Source organism: Ambystoma mexicanum, chromosome 4q, assembly GCF_040938575.1.
Source record: "Ambystoma mexicanum isolate Mex_15411 chromosome 4q, UKY_AmexF1_1, whole genome shotgun sequence".
NCBI classification, from domain to species: domain Eukaryota; kingdom Metazoa; phylum Chordata; class Amphibia; order Caudata; family Ambystomatidae; genus Ambystoma; species Ambystoma mexicanum.
In genome coordinates this window covers 1,108,592,842-1,108,609,084 of record NC_090928.1, presented here as the reverse complement: position 1 = coordinate 1,108,609,084, position 16,243 = coordinate 1,108,592,842, and the positions used below count along the sequence as shown (strand labels likewise).

The 16,243-nt window shown below is 45.6% G+C and overlaps 1 protein-coding gene across 2 annotated transcripts in view; it reads right to left on the bottom strand.

The window, feature by feature from the left end:
* CDC42BPA (CDC42 binding protein kinase alpha) overlaps positions 1 to 16,243 on the bottom strand; it is a 1,600,792-nt gene that overhangs the window by 155,979 nt on the left and 1,428,570 nt on the right. For both annotated transcript variants that reach the window (XM_069608679.1, XM_069608678.1), the window contains one exon: positions 1,723 to 1,785. In XM_069608679.1, the coding sequence (XP_069464780.1) occupies positions 1,723 to 1,785 (63 nt within the window). The remainder of the gene's footprint in view (positions 1 to 1,722; positions 1,786 to 16,243) is intronic.

The window sequence follows — 16,243 nt, the reverse complement described above, 5'->3', positions numbered from 1 at the left end:
GCAGGCTGAGGTCGGATGCACTGCAGGATTTTCTTGTTTTCTGATGGTTCGTTTGTTGAAGTTGAGTCCTTGAGTGTACCAGTTTGAGGAAGGTTTAGGCTTACAGGTGCATTGCTTCCCTGGGGCATGGTGGTTGATGCTCATTATGAGGGTGATCTTGAGTTCTTGGAAAAAAGAGTTGCAGTCCTGGTTCGTCTGTGATAAACTGGCCCATGTGAAGTGGAGATTGCTGATGTCTTCCGTGCTGCTGTTCCAATGGGTTTGCTTGACTGGAGTGATGTGACTAATGTCAAAGGGGATTGCCAAAAGGTCCAACCAGTTGAGTGGAATTGGAGAGCTGTGATGGGGGGTGGTGGGTAGGGAAATGATGATGAGGCTGAGGATATTATCTTTCCTCTGAGTTGGATCTTTCATGTGCTGTATGAGGTTACGAGTGTGGAGATCTCCTTTCATGGTTGCTGGGTTGCCTGGAATGTTGAAGCCACAGAGAAAGATGATGCTGGCGTGCATAAGAGACATGGTGTTGACCAAGTCTGTGAAGTCTTTGATGACGGTGGTGTTGGGTTGGGTGATCAGTAGATGTGGTGGAAAGTGTCTCTGTCCATTGTGGAAAGTGGTATAAAAGGATTTCAAAAGAGCCAATAGCGGAGACGTCCATTTGCTTTGCACAGGGGCTTGGCACCTGAGGCTGCTGAGGGCACGGTTGAGATTTACAAGTGGGGCACCTTGGCCTCTTTCCATGGCTGGGCAGCACTGCATGCGGTGCTTGCCCGAGGGTCCTTGTCCCCTGCCCCTGTGGACATAGGAGGGTAAGGGTTGAAATTCCCTACCCTATCCTTGAGATTCGGCCGTCACCCTCGAGAACTGGAACTTCTCCAGGCTATTGTCCCAAACAAAGTGTTGCCGTCAAACGGCATGCCCAGGATTACTGCCTGAACAATGGGGGCAAAACTGGAGGACCTCATCCAGGAATACCTACCTCCTCAAAACTGTTCCTGTTACCACAACACTCTTTACACAGTCAGTCTTGTAAAGGCCAAACTACAACATTTTGCATGGCGCCTCTCTACCATCATTGATGGGAGCCTTAAAGCCCTCTCTTATCTCACCTGCAGGTAGGTGTTGAGGAGCAGCGGACACTGCACCAGAGGCCAAAAGAGCAAAAATAAAGATAATTTAGCAAGGGCACAGGACTGCCTGAACCAAAAACCTAACTTCCCCAAACATCCAGCCTCTGTCTCGTGGGGAAAGAAGGTCACTTCTGACTCTGTGTGGGGGATCTCGCTACAAACTGATCATAAAAATCCCTTGTTCTCAGTTGTCATGTCCCAAGGCCAGTGATGGACTCCCGACGAAAGCCCCCCATAAAATGCGGAGAATGCACAATGTAACTGTCCATCTCATTTTTATTCTGTTTGGAAGGCTGGGAGAACAGATATATTCTAATTAGATAGTATGAACGCTCAGTACAAAGGATACATGAAAAACAGAAAACGGGCTACAGAGCAAAGGTAAAACATGAAGTTAGTCATGTACAGTGAAGAGGTTGCGTTTCTGGGAGACATGGGGTTCTTTTTTGCACTGGCAACCTGAAAATCCTTTATCTCCTCGGTTTAAGCACTTATGTCTTCAAAAGTACAAAAAGTATTGCATTTTGGCTCATTTACTTGTGATATTCTTGCAGAACACAGTCTTCATAACTACACAAGCACATTTTCTTACCATCTTTGGTGACATGTACAACAAACAATCCTTCTTCGTTACCCAGAGCTATTCGTTCGTGATCTAAATGAAAAGAGGAAATGAGTTAATTACTTATTAGCAAAAAAGGCAAACAATCTAGACCTAATCTTTCAGAGGCAGACACAGGAGATATAAGATATAAGTTCATAGTGGGTACCAGAGATCGTCTCTCACTGAAACATATCAGAAGAAAGACACTAGTGAATGAGCTACAATTTCTATCAGTTTCATTGGAGGTGATCAAACAGTTACTATCAAGAACCGCATACCTGGAATATAATCTCTGTTGGCTTCTGCAATGTTTTACGGAAAGCATTGATGGCATAACTGACAGCACCCATCAAACATCATCAGAAATGCAGAGGGAGGACTGGCAAGCATGTGTGAAAGCTTATAACATTACAAAGTCAGACTTTGTCAAACCAGCACACTGCAGCTGTGTGAGCAAGAAAACTCACTACAAATACTTTGCAAGGCTACCAAGTATACCATTAATATTGAATATGAAGAACTGTAAAAGTGCGGGGGAGAAAAGCCTTTCTTGAAAAAACAATAACCTCAAGAACAAAAGAGTGAGCCTGTATTCAAATGTGTTACATGCACAGAAGGAGCAGGTTGCAAGCCTAAAGCGAAACCTCTGGTGCAAAGCCCAGTCATGAAAGCATTCAATGAGGCACCAAATTATAACCACTAGAGTTTGGCTGCAGGTTCACATGGTCCATGTGCTGATTTCCATCAAAGCTACATTATGCAAAATCAATCCAAACTACTCTGGACAGGCAGCTGCAAAGGCAGACTCCCTAATAGAGCTGTACAGCTGCAGGCAGCACTCATGACCAATGCCATCATCACATTCACCAATGGCATCATATGTGACATCACAACAAGGTGCATTTTTCAATTTCCAAAATGAAACACTCATGCACTTGATGACTACTCCTGCCTGTACTTTTGAATCCATCAGCCGAAAGCCAAAACAAGCATTTTTCAATGGCAACAGTTTGGGCTTTTGGAAAGGCAATTGCCATGCACTGCCGTAGTGGTATTAACTGGCCATTAGTGGTAGCAGCTGCAAAATTGTGCAAGTACCTGGGCATCTAATAGCAGTGCCTGGCAAATACCTAATACTTAAGAAACAAGACAGCATTTTTGGCTTTGCCAATGCGTGTTTTAAGCAGGACTTCAGTGAAGGACAGGCATTGTGCTTATAAATCGAGTGGTGTAAGGCAAACTGCAATTAAGTTAACTCTCAGAAGACTGCTTTGAAAAAACAATGGCAGGCACTTGTGTACAACTTTTGATATTGATACTGATATTGATATTTTATTTCTATCGCGCTCGTACACAAGTGTTTCAGAGCGCGACAAGGCAAGGCAGATGAACAGGGGAGAACAAAACAGCGATCTTACTAGGCCCAGTGACATTGAGAACGCGCAAGTGCATGGGAGAGGGGGAGGGGAAAAGTGCATGGAAGGGGGGGAGTGGAAAGTGCGAAGCAGAGAAGAAACAGATAACAATAAATAAATAATAAAGGCAACAAACATTTTTAGTGCAGCCAGCAATTTGCAAGTGCTATGTTTAAGACAGCAGACAGGGTAGGTCTGATAAGTGCAGGAAGAATAAGGGGGGGCTGTATGGGTACAGATACAGACCCCAGGGCAAGGGGTGGCCCGAAGGCAGGGCGGGAGGGTGGCAGGGTGAGCGGGTACCTGGGCCCGGAGGACAGAGGATGGCCAGGTGCACGGTGCCGAGAGAGAACAGATCAGCAAGGGAGAGGGGGAGCAAAGGCAGAAGAAAAGAGGAAGGTATTGAGGTGCTTCCGGAACCAGAGATGGTTCTTCTCAAGTTTTAGAGTGGCAGGGAGGCTCTTCCAGAGGGAGGCCCCAGCCAAAGACAGAGATCTACCCCCAGCTCGTTTCTTTGAAAAATGACTGACCCTGGGGGAGTTGGAGGTAGAGGAGCGAAAATCTTGAGAGGGGAGGTATTTGCGGAGGGATAGGTGAAGGTATTTTGGAACCAGGCCCCAGAAAGCCTTGTGGACAATGCAGAGGGTTTTGAATTTAATCCTTGCATCCAATGGGAGCCAATGGAGAGATTTCAGAGCTGGAGAGATACAATCCCAGGGCTTGAAGCCAGGACAAGTCTTGCAGTCCTGTTCTGGATTAGTTGCAAAGGGTGGAGAGTAGAGGCAGGTAGATTTAGAAAGAGGCTGTCACAATAGTCCAAGCTAGAGAGAACCAGAGCTTGGAATACCATAAGCTTCTGGGGGAAGGAGAGGAAACGCAGAGTACCTCTGAGGTGCAGTCAGAAATTTGACTTTTTAGAGACCTCAGAGATGTGGGCGGAGAAGGAAAGGGTGGAGTCAAAGATGACCCTGAGGTTCTTAGCCTCGCAGGTGGGGGTAGGAGGAGGGCCAAGGGAGGCCGGCCAGAGAGTGAGGGGAAAGGAAGGTGAAGGTGTGCCAATGAGGAGGATCTCCGTCTTGCTGGCATTCAAAGATCATTGGCGGCACACCAATGTTGAATGGCAGTTAGGCAATCGGAGATGAGAGAGGGAGAGGAGGTAAGGTAAGGCTTGATTAAAGCGAAGTGATGGTAAGGCTTGATTAAAGCGAGCTCAAAGAGTTCCCATGAGGAGATGTTTTGGGTGGCAATGGCCATAGTGATTATCATGGCCATGGGCCGTCAATGGGTGGGCACATAACCAAACAACATCTACAAGCTGTGTGTCCCTCCTCATATGCTATTTCTCCCTACCTGTACTCAAATGCAATCGTTCCAGCTTATAGGTGTCGCAAGCACCACCTAATAGCCCAAACTAATAAATACAACCATTTGTGACTAAGGGAACAATAATGAATTCGGAAAGCGATGGGTAATCCCGGTGACCTCCAAAACATGCAGATCCCACCCGCATTTAGCAGGGCAAGGAAGAGTACAGATCATTGGTAATGGCTACTGCAAGAATAATAGCAAGTTAATAAAGCGAGGGAACGTACTAGCGGTCCCACCATGCCAGGCTCAGCTCTGTCTAAAGGAGGGCACACGCGCTATAAGCAAGGTCACTCACTGAGTAAGGATGGAAGATGCTATCTTTCTTCATTCCCATCATATACACAGTTTTTCAGACAAGACTGCTATTATTTGATTAAAGTATTTTTAGTAGAATATTTGGATAGTAAATTATAACTATGGCAGTGCAGATTATGGGAGTCTTTCTTGTGGTGTACTTACTACATTTTGGGAAGGTAAATATAGTCTGCTTTTAGTTCTAAAATAAATCGGTCCATTTGAGGCAGTGAGACAAGCAATGTAAGGTTGCAGAAGGACTCTGACACAAAGGTGGCATATGTGGGGCTGTAGACTTTTATTAAGTCATAACGCGAGAGAAAACCTATCTTTTCCTAATCCTAAAAGGGATTTTTTTGCCTCAACAAAAGATATAAGGTGACTGTCAGAATGTCTATTAAAGTAAAGGTGTCCACTGTCTTGTGTCAAGAAAACCCTACTTCTTGCCCTTACACTACAGACTAAGGAATAAAGCAGTACTGCTGTGGTCCCAGTAGAATGCCTCCCTACTCCTGGGTTATGGTCAATGTTTCACACAATGTTTTCTTGGTGGGCCAGGAGAATGCCTCACTTCTCCTGGTGTGCAGTTTCAAAAAGCCTGGGGGAATGACTCTCTTTGCCAAGTCACAAAGTTCCAAATAATAGGCCTAAAAGGTATGACACCCTTCCCCAGGTCACAACGTTCCAAACAATATTTGCTTTGTAGGCCAGGAGAATGCTTCCCTTCTCCTGGTGTTTCGTCTCAGTCTCAAACTAGCCCGGGGAATGACTCCCTTCCCCAGGCCTGTTGCCCCTTCCTCTCAGTGCTGGTTCCCAGAAGAAGGTCTCCCTTCTCCTAGTAATCATAAAACAATCTTTTACAACCAGGAGGAATGACTCCCTTCCCCTGTTCTTCTACTGATTATGTTTCACACTTTCAACGCCCAACTGAGTGTTACAAGGGCCCGCAACCAGGGCTTCTTTCTTCTTCTTTGGTTTGGCCCACTTGGTCCACTCCCCTGCCAGGTGCTGCCACGAGGATGATGACTCATATTGCTGCCTTGGTTTTAGTTCCCTACTCTTGTTTCTCTTCTTCTTTGGTTTGGGCCACTTGGCACACTTCCCTGCAAGTACTGCCACAAGGAAGATGACTTGTGTCGCTCTCTTTGCTAGGGTCCCCGATTCTGGTTTCTGTCTTTTGGTTTGGGTCCTCGACCATAGTTTCTCTTCTTCTTTGGTTTGGCCCACTTGTTTCACTTTCCTGCCAGGTATACTGCCACGAAGAAGATGTCTTGTATCACTCTCTTGGTTTGGGTTCCTGACCCCGGTTTCTCTGCCCTTCTCTTTAGGTCCCCTTGGCTGCCTCGCTTGACAAGTACTGACATGAAGGGGTGTTAGGAAAGTTTTGTGAAGTCCAACTAAGGGCTTAGTAAAACCACACAACTGAGACAGTACAAAACTCCACTCTTAGTATAAGGCTGTACCATCTGAGTATATGTTAGCGTAGACAGAGCAGCCAGGCGTATCTAAGGGTAGGAGAGAGGGCTGCAGGAAAGTACAAAGAACTTGTAGCATACCAAGGGTTCAATAGAAACACAACCAGAAGTATTATAAAACATAATAAATACAGTAGGCTAGTTAAGACTTGGGGTAAGTATCTAGGTTAGGAGTATTTAACAGGAACTACAGCACAACCTCTGCAAACTCTCAGTGCATTTTACAGAAAGGGGCTGTCTGGCTGTCCAATCAGGACAGCGAGCCCCCATTGAGACTTGGCTCTTTTCAGGCAAGGTGATAGACAAAGAGGTGCAGAGTTTTGGACTCCTCCCTCGCTTCCTGCCTTTTCAGACACTCTGGAGCCTTGGTGGGGAATACAAAGGATTTCCGCTGAAGACAAAACTCGCACTGAGGTCGTTCCTGCCTAGAATGGCAGGGGAAGACCTCAGAAACTAGAAGCAAGTAAGAAATGGCAAAATAAGAAGGAGCCCACCATTTTACAAAAATGGTGGCCCTTCTGTGCATTACCGAAGCTGAATAAAAATTAATAAAAGTCATGAAGGTAAAACCACAGCCACCAGCCATTCAAGCAAACTTGCAATTGTAATAAAAATATTACAGGTAAGTAAGAAAGGAGATACATTGTATCCCCCCAGAACTCCACGTGTACTGGGTCAGTACATGAAAGGTAAAGGGGGATGAAGATCCTTCTTTACTACTTGGGAACTGTAGTTCTCACAAGTTTAGCCAGAGAACATTTAAAAAGGGAGCCCCAAAGGGAAATCCAGCAACAATAGGCTATATATGCCAAAAAGGTTGTCAAAAGGATTAAATCAAAAAGACACTATTGAGAGTGCTAAAAATGACACCTATAAAAAGCATATGTGAGTGTGGAAAAAGGTTCCCACTCACTGAGGTATAATGAAAAATAATCCACCAGTTCAGCAAAACGTTCTGGGGATCTCGCAAATGAGGGAGATTTAGCACCAACCTTGTAATCTTATCTAACACGGGGATAGTCCTGCTCATTATCTCGGAACCTGGGTTTTGCCTCCCGTAACTTCTAGCAGCTAACAGTCCCCACTCATCTCCCCGGGATGCATGGCCAGTTCTTCCTGGGGTTTCTCTTCTACTCTGTGTGCTGCGCAGGCGTCTCTGTGTCTCCACCTTGCAGATCTCTTGCCCGGCCCCTGGAGCAACAGTGTGGACACTGACTCTTGCGTTCGCGTCACTGTCTGCTAGCCTCCCGTTACTGTCTGGAAGCAATTGGGCAAAGGAGTCCTGCTGTCCTCTTGACTGCTCCCGGTCCTGGTCTTCTCCGAGTCTCCTTCGGGATTCCCAGTCTTCACGGTCTCTCGTCCTGGTTGGCTGTGTCTCTTTGTCAGGCAGTCCTCCTTTGGTTTTTATGTCAAACAAGGAACCACGCCTCAGCGAAAGTCTGTACCGCAGCAGTTCCTTCTGGATATTGTTCTTTATTGTTCCTGTGTTGCACCTCGTGCCAGTACTTGATTTACCTATGTTTCTGATGTTCTTCTTCGTCTCAGTACTTTCCAGGACCTTGAGTCTACTTTACAACAAACAGTACATAGGTCTACTGTCTACAAAGTGGATGGGAGCAGAAGGAGAGGCTAGGGTATGCTGGGGGGTGATGTTCTCATGAGGGCTATACTCAAGATGGTCGTCCTTCTCCCAAGGGAGAGTGTGCCCTCCCCATGAGCTCCTCCCCCCTTATACCACCCCCGCGGAACTATCGGGTAGTGGACTCATCTGCCTGGCCTCATGGAAAAGGGCTGCTCCTTCAGGGAGAAGTGACGACATACAGTGAATCGTCATACAATGTAGATATCAAATGCGGTGGGGTGATGGGGTGACTTTCAACCAAACCCCAAAAACAATGGCACAACGAGAGAGTGCCACACTAAGGCGCGAATACACACTAATTACGCAGGAAATGCAATGTGTGCCCTCATGCACACAGGCTACCAGGAGTGCTGGCGCATTTCCCATGGCGTCTGAGCCACTTCTCTGCAAGAGCAAAGCAGCGAATGTGTTACTTTACAGCAGCCAGAAGTCATTCCAAGGCAAGGGGGACCCCGCCTGTGCGGGAATCGACCTGTCCGTGCAGTGCAACTGCAAGAAAGACCCTTAACAAGTGTGCTGCGACAAGCTCTTCTTTGATTGGGACATGATATATTAACTTGTTCTGTCCATCTTTCCAATAATAAGGTTTTTTTAATCTATTTCCTGTTTTGGAAGATGTTGTTTTAATCAATACGAATAAAAAATAAATTAAAGTGCACATTATACAGTCTATCTCAATGCATAGGAGAAAGAAAAGACAACAGATAATGATGCAGCCAGTTTATCTGAAGACCACGCGAAGGTGCTCTAGATAGTGACGTGTTTGATTCATCCAGACTCGGGTGTACATGATAGATTAAAAGTGTTGGAATTCTGAGCACTGTTGTGCGCAATATATTTGATTAAGCGTCTTATGCTCTTGAGGGGGAATCGTAACTTAGGACTTTCTTTTTGAGAATACTAGTGTATAATTAATTTTTGAATGAATACGAGCGCAGCAGGCAGCACCCCCCTGGAGTCTCTCTTGCTAACCCTGTGGTCCTCTTTGCTACCTCTAAAAAATTGGGGCTCCTGTGGCTGTTTGTTTCTGGACTGTCTGGTTTTCTGTTAGCTATAGCCAGTAAGATAGCTCAGTGGATAAACTGCTCGCTGCTGCAATGTGCGTGTGAACTGCAGGTTGCAGGTTCAACTCCCGGGAAGGTCAATTCAGTCTTTCATCCTGCTGAGATTGATAAATACCATCGCAGGTTGGGTGAAATTGTAAGTATATGTGTTCTGTATGAACTGCTTATGGGTAAGTGCAATATAATAATACATCATTATCATTTGGCCTTGGACGTCTGCTTGCATTCACAGTAATTTGGTAATATGGGCCTATACACACTGATATTAACAATACATATGGTGATCCATTCTTGTTTGCAATGTATATCACTTTACAGTAATACCGCAAACATTACTTACTTAGAAACAGTGCAATGTGATGCCACTTCCTGTTTTGTAAAGTGGTGAAAGGTCGTGTTCCATCGCTTCCGGATGCCACTTTGGGGTGGGGTCAGATGACATCACTTCATGTGATGTCATCAGAGGTCAAGGGGCGTGTGGTGTCACTTCTGGGCCTCGTTCTCCAGACAGAAACTGCGCTATAAAGGTGGAAAACTGTCCTATAAAACAGCACTGTGCAGCCAGCAGGGGAAGCCCTCCACTCTGTCCACTGCTACGTGAAATCGATACCATTACACCCGTTGCGACGATTTCGTCACATTTGAGAAGCTCAGGGAATAAACACCGAATTTGCCCAAACACACAACATAAAAGCTTCAATGTCGAAGTATGATACGATGACAATGAGAACAAACTTTCTCTTTATAATTCGTGTCTTGGAGTGGCTGAGGGCAAAGAAAGACAGAGGTTCAATATCACACAAACTTTATGAAATGATAGCAATGCGGGCTACCATCAATCAATAAAGTGATTGGAACGTATGGTTCTGCGTTGGGGCTCCCCACTGTGAGCATCTGGTTCTTTGTATAAAAAAGGGAATACAAGTATAAAACTGCAGAGCCATTTTCCTCGCATTCTGGTCTGTTCAAGCACACTTAGCTAAGAAACTTCCTGAGCCATCAATCTGCAGGAGAGGAGGAATTCAGGATGCTGCTTCCGTTCCCATGGCAGTATGTCCTTATAAATCCAGTGGCTGAAGGCAGGCCTGGTGTTTACAACTCCAATTAAGTCATTAACTCTCAGAAGACGGCTTTGAACAAATACCGGTGGCACTTTGAATGCAATGCCTAATGGTACAGCTTGATTACAGCAAGGTCAAAGAGTTCCCAGGAGGAGGTGTTTGGATAGGCAAAGGCAAGCGTGGGTGGGTGGGCACAGCCATAGAGATTAGCATGGCCATGGGTGGGCCAAACACCTACAGGCTGTGTGTCCCTTTTCATATTCTCCATTCCTCCCCCATCTATACTCCAATGCAGTAGGTTTGGCTTATAGGTGTGGCAAGCGACAACTAACAGTCCAAACTAAAAAAGGGGGTGAAAGTCAATGCAAAAAGGGGAGATTTAAAAGGTGTGCATAATATACTGAAGTGGAGAAAGCAACTGCTTGTGCACAATTACAGTTAGAAGTGTCAACAAAGGTGTAATGGGTGCAAAAATATACTGAGAACACATGCAAATCAGAAGTTCAAACTTTTTGAACATGGATATCAGGGATCTTCATGGAGAGCACATTCATACCAAAGCGTGTTCACAACTCGCAACTAGTGAGCGTGCCCATCACTGCAACAACAGAGCCTACTGGAATGCCACCAAGAAAAGAAAATGCCGATTCACTATTTGCTTGTATGATCAGGAATAACACTGTGACCATTTTTAGACTTTAGATCGTATGCATTTGTCTCGATGGATCTGCTTTGAGAAAAGCAGACTAAAGATGTCGACCTTCTAACAGGGAACACCTATTTAATTTGGCACTTGTGGTCATGATCATATGTGAAGTTGAAAACATTTTGTCCACATTGTGGCAGCACAGTTATGAACAATGCATTGTTCAATCTTGGAGTCAGATATTACTGATAATTGGACAATGGAAGCATTCTTCATACATTATAGCAACAACTTCCGTTTCTGCAAATGCGTCTTTGTATTAAATAAAGAATGAAACCGGTTTGGGCCCTTTTCTGCTCTCACCTTCTCCATGCTAAAAGTGTCATTTGCTTCCTTCATAAGTTCAGTGAGAAGAAACCATGGTTATAGTAGAGGCGGTCATGTGCAGTGTGGGTAAGCGCACTTCTAATGTACTTACACACACATTCAAATGTTCAGGATCCATAGTGTTTAAAAACAGGAATATGACTGCTGAAGGATACCGCAGGATGCACTTAAAATGGCCCCCTGAAATGCACCTGAATTCCTCCTAATGCTAATGGTGGAGCTCAGGCAGTCCCCCACTTAACTTTGTGGGAGGGAAGACATACCTTTCCTCTCCTTAAAGTGTGGACGTTATTTCGCTTTTATAAGTCTAGAAAATGGCCATTACAAAAACATACGGATAAATTGAGTTCCATCGCAAAACAAAACCATGCTGATAGTAAGAAAACGCGTCAAGCAGTAAGATTTAGCCCGACCTTTGAATGAACATACCTAAGCTGTGAACCTGTTGCAGTGTCCTTGTGTGCGTTTTTGTCCTTGCTGGTTTATGACTTCTCCCTAGTAAGCCCTGACCATGAGCTTGAAGGGGACAGAAATCTTGATGTGCACCCATCGATGACCATAGTTTCTTGAGGACATGGATTAGACCCCATGGGAGTCCTCTCACCTATAGGACTGTGAACAGTCCCTCAGTGGCTGGAAGCCGTTTAGATACGTTTTAGGAGAATAACAAGCTCCATAGCACTCCTCATTTCCTAAAATTCAGGTCAGGTTTCTGTTGATAGAAAATGGTCCAACAAGTTGTGGGTGAGATACCATTGTGGCCATTTACAGTAATGGCTCGCCTGCCCAAGTTTTAGAGAAAGCAGTGTGCCAAGACCAGCTCTGGTCAATGTACAGGGAATCCATATGCCGTCCTTTTACCCAGGAAGAAGCCAAAATAAGTTAAAATTAGCAACCCTACAACCACGTGGATGGCAACTAACACATTTCACTGGATACAGCACAGTCATTGGTCTTGGGTTCCAACTAGAAATGGATTTAGATATGTGGCAAAAGTGGAAGGCAGGTTCAGAAAGTACAAGGCAGTTTAAGAGGACAGCACAGGATTGATACAGAGGCCACCAATTTGCAGCCCTTTCATAACATTTCAAGCACACGTACACAAGCATTCTGCAAATCATTTTTAGTGCTTGGCCGACTCTGGACTCCTCCCTGGAATCCCTTTCGACGCAGTAGAACTTTGTGAAGGTGTGCGTGTGTTAGGCAAAGTTTGTATGCAGTACCCTTTGGGTGCATTACAAAAACTCTGACTACAAGTAATAGGAAACGCAACCTTGGGTATAAACGTGTACTACACAGTTTGGTAGCATGTCGAGCAGCCAGGCTTATCTCAATGTGAGCTGTAGGGGAGTTACACAGAGATTCAGAGTGACAAGTATTCAAATAAACACTTACACACAAGGTTTCTTGAATAAACAATTATTAATTTATTTATCAGTCCGTTAGAATAAGCCTTCTTCAGAAGGGAGCAATATAAAATCAACACACAGATACACTTCAAAACCATAAACTCTTAGTTTCTAAATCAGTAAAGACCCTTTTGGGATAGCACACAGACTCAACCTACAGCCTCAGGTGACTTCAATATCTAGGGTGCTAGGGACATTAATATCTTACTGTTTGCATTTAGAATATTGTTAGATTGGTAAAAAGGAAACAGGTTATTAGAACAAACAAGAGGACACAAATATTCTTAAGCAGGCAAATACTTTTGGATTCCCCTCAGCAGTGTCATTCAGTATAACAGGCTAAGCCAAAGTCAATGGCTAAAGTCTTATATATGAAGCACTTCTGGTAAGTAAGTAGAAACGTCTTTGCACAATGTTTTAGAAGTCTGAAGAAAAGAAGAATCAAATGTAGGGAAACAAGCTGTTTAGACTTGTGAGCAATAGAAGATGCAAGCAACTCTACAGCAAGAGGTAAGTTCTCTCAGACATTACAGTACCTTTGTATTGAAGAAAAAGTGCAGCATAGGACCTCTTTTTTTGTGCAGCTCTGCAGATCTCACTGTTCCTGGGCCTCAGTCGTGGGGGCAAGAGGGAGGACTTCTGGGGACTTCTGCTCTGCAATGGGACGGTCAGCGCTCACAACCGGCAATCTTTCAAACAAGTGGCACTTTGGTGTTTCAGCTCCTCAGGATTATCGCAAATAGCAACACAGCGGTTTCTGGCTGTCGAGATGGACTTGCGAGGTGGGGTCCCGCACTCTGTTGAGGGGACTCAGGCTTGGTTAGTCCTGCTTCCTGGGAGTCCGGCCAACTTTAAAGCAACGCACACAATCTGGTGTTCCTCTCCCTAACATTTCAGTTTCCAGCAGCAACTCTGTGGGAAGGCAACCAGCTCTGAGAGCATTTCCAGGTGGCTTACTTTGGAGTTGATTGTTCCCACCAACTCAAGGGGAGAAGTCGTCCTTGCAGGGGCTTCTCGGTCGATACGAATTTGGAGTTTCAGCACAGCAACAGGGCTTCACCGGGCAAACCAACTGTCCAGGAGTTGCAGCAGGCGTCCTCTTCAAGTTCTTCTTTGGTTTCTTGGTCCAGTGGTTGACTCTGCCTTCTAAGCCAAAAGCCTCGCCTTTTATTCAGTTCTCTCCCATTAATTCCAGCCTAGCTGTCAGTCACCCAGCAGGGTGGCTGTCCTTGCTTGACAGTCAACCGGCCAATCACCACAGAGTGCATTTGGGTCTCCAAGGAGACTAAGCAGAGGGAGTTTCAGGCACCTTCCTCACTTCCTGCCCACCCCAGACACCCTAGAGCCAGAGGCGGGCTTCACTAGTGAATCCCGCCAAAGGCAAAGCGAACAATGGGCCCAAACCTGGTTTGGTGCGCAGAGTAAATTTCAAGAAGGACCTTTCCACAAAGGAATTGACAAAAATGGCACCCTTGGGTGCTTTACTGCAGCTGTGAACACAGCACGCGGTAAAGGCACACCACGGTCGTTAAAATGAAACCACTGCCAGTGAGAAAAGGGTAACATAAAAATGTTACATGAGAAGCTAGACAAAGGGGATACTAGGTAACCCCTCCAGCACCCTATTGTAAGATAGTGTGGGGCTGGGTCTAGAAATTTCCAAATGTAAGTAAAGTCAATTTCACTTTACTGCTCTTGGAAACTAGTTTAGCCAAGAGAAGGTATTTCAATCTTTGGGAAATCTGAAAGACTTCCCTGTGCCACTGCACTGAATGTGCTGTGTGACACAATGTAAAAAATGATGCCTATGGAGTTTGTCAGACTCCACAGCCAAAAGAAGCAAAGAGTTACAAAATCACATTAAAATACATGAGAGAGTGGGGACAAAAGGGTCTCACTCTCTCCAGGTTAAAAAAATCAAGTCCTCAAAATCCAGCAAAGTTGTTGAGGGTCTCCAAGGTGGAGGGAATTAGCACATTTCTGAGAATTCTCCCTAAAAGCATGGACCTCCACGTAGCAACTCTGCAGATGTCTAGCAGGGGCAAACCAGCCAGGAACGCCGTAGTCGCAGCAATCACTCTGGTGGAGTGGGCTCTCGGAGGGCTGGCAGCGGTCGGTTCGCCAACCGATAACAGTGCATGGATGGAGAGCCACCTTAAGATGGAAGCCTTGGACATGGCCTTCCCATGTTTCACAGGACCAAAGTTCAAGAACAGCTGTGAAGTCTTCCGAAAACTCTTTGTGTGTGCCATGTACAACTTCAGGGCACAAGCAACGTCCAGTCAGTGAGTGCAAGGAATTTTTCAGCCGCTGACGAAGGTTTTGGAAAAAAACAGGTATCATCAAAGGTTCGTTGAGGTGGAATTCTGATGGCAACTTCAGCATGAAAGAGGGGTGCGTCCGCAGCACCACCTTCGATTTGTGGAAAGACAGATATGGCTGTTTGCAGGATAGGGCCTGTATCTCACCCACCCTCCTGGCAGAGGTGATGGCCACAAGGAAAGCTGTTTTCCACAAGAGAAACTTGAGAAGGTGTTAGGGAGAATTCTCCTTCTAGGGCTAATTTCCCTCACCTAGTGAGTCCCCCAGCAGCTTTGCTGGATTTCTGGAGTTTATTTTTTCCACCTGGTAAGAGTGTACATCCTTTTTCCACTCTTACATGTGTTTTGGCATATGTGTTTTTACTCATTGTGTGATCTTGGGCACTGGAGCACACCACTCCAAGTGCCTCTGTTCTTGTATGGGTTACACAGCACCTTTTAGTGTAGTAACTCAGGGTTGTCTTTTAGACTTCCCTCTGACTGCATTTCGCTGGGGCTGACTACTGTCCCCCAGAGAAAGGTAAAGTTGCCATTTACTTTACATAGTCATTTTTACCACAGACCCAGTACACTCCATCTTACATGGAGTACTGGGAAGGGCTAATCTGTACCCCTTTTTCTGTCTGTACCTCCCTGAGCATTGTTTTGCTCCTTTAACATTTAGACTTGGCTGGTGGCAGTGGTATCTACCCTAACTTTTCTACCGCGATTATATTAGATAAACATGGTACTGTTCTTGGCTATTATATTAGCCTCGAACATAAACCCGCTTGACCAAATCGTCTTTCTTTTGGCTCAGGTTGGCTTTATTCGCCATTTCTTTTTGTTAAAGTCCTTCTTGTGTTTTACTTTGCGCGGCAAACTAGATTTGCCTTCTTTGTTCACCATCTTTTGGCAGGCTTCTGCAGAGAAGCCCTCCTCTTGGCGCCTGGGTGTCTAGGTAGACTGAATGTGGGGAAGGGGTGTAGTCATCCCCTGCACAGGGTATCCTAGGAAACCCAAGTCGCACTTTGCCATGATTGGCTGAGGTGGTTGTCCCGGCTGGACAACCCCCCTGCTGCGTGATTGACAGTCAGGTTGTGTGAATGGGGGTTTTGCGCATAAAAGGCAGGTCTCTTGGGCAGAAGTCAGAGTCGCCTCTGGAACTACAAGGAACCAAAGAGAAGTGGAGAGAACGACGGCTGCTGCAACTACCCCGTCCCGGTGAAGCCCTGCTGCAGTCCTGAGCTATCTTCCCTTCGATGACTAAGAGGAGATCCAGTCCGGAGTCTTCTTCCCTTGAGCCTAGTGGGGATAACCAGCTCATCTTCTTCAGCCAGAGATCTCCGCCATGGTCGAAATCGCTGCACACTGCTGTAGTGGTCCGGATAGCCACCTGCTGAGCCTCTCCTGTTTTTAAGGAGCACTTCTTTGCGTTGTAGCTGCTG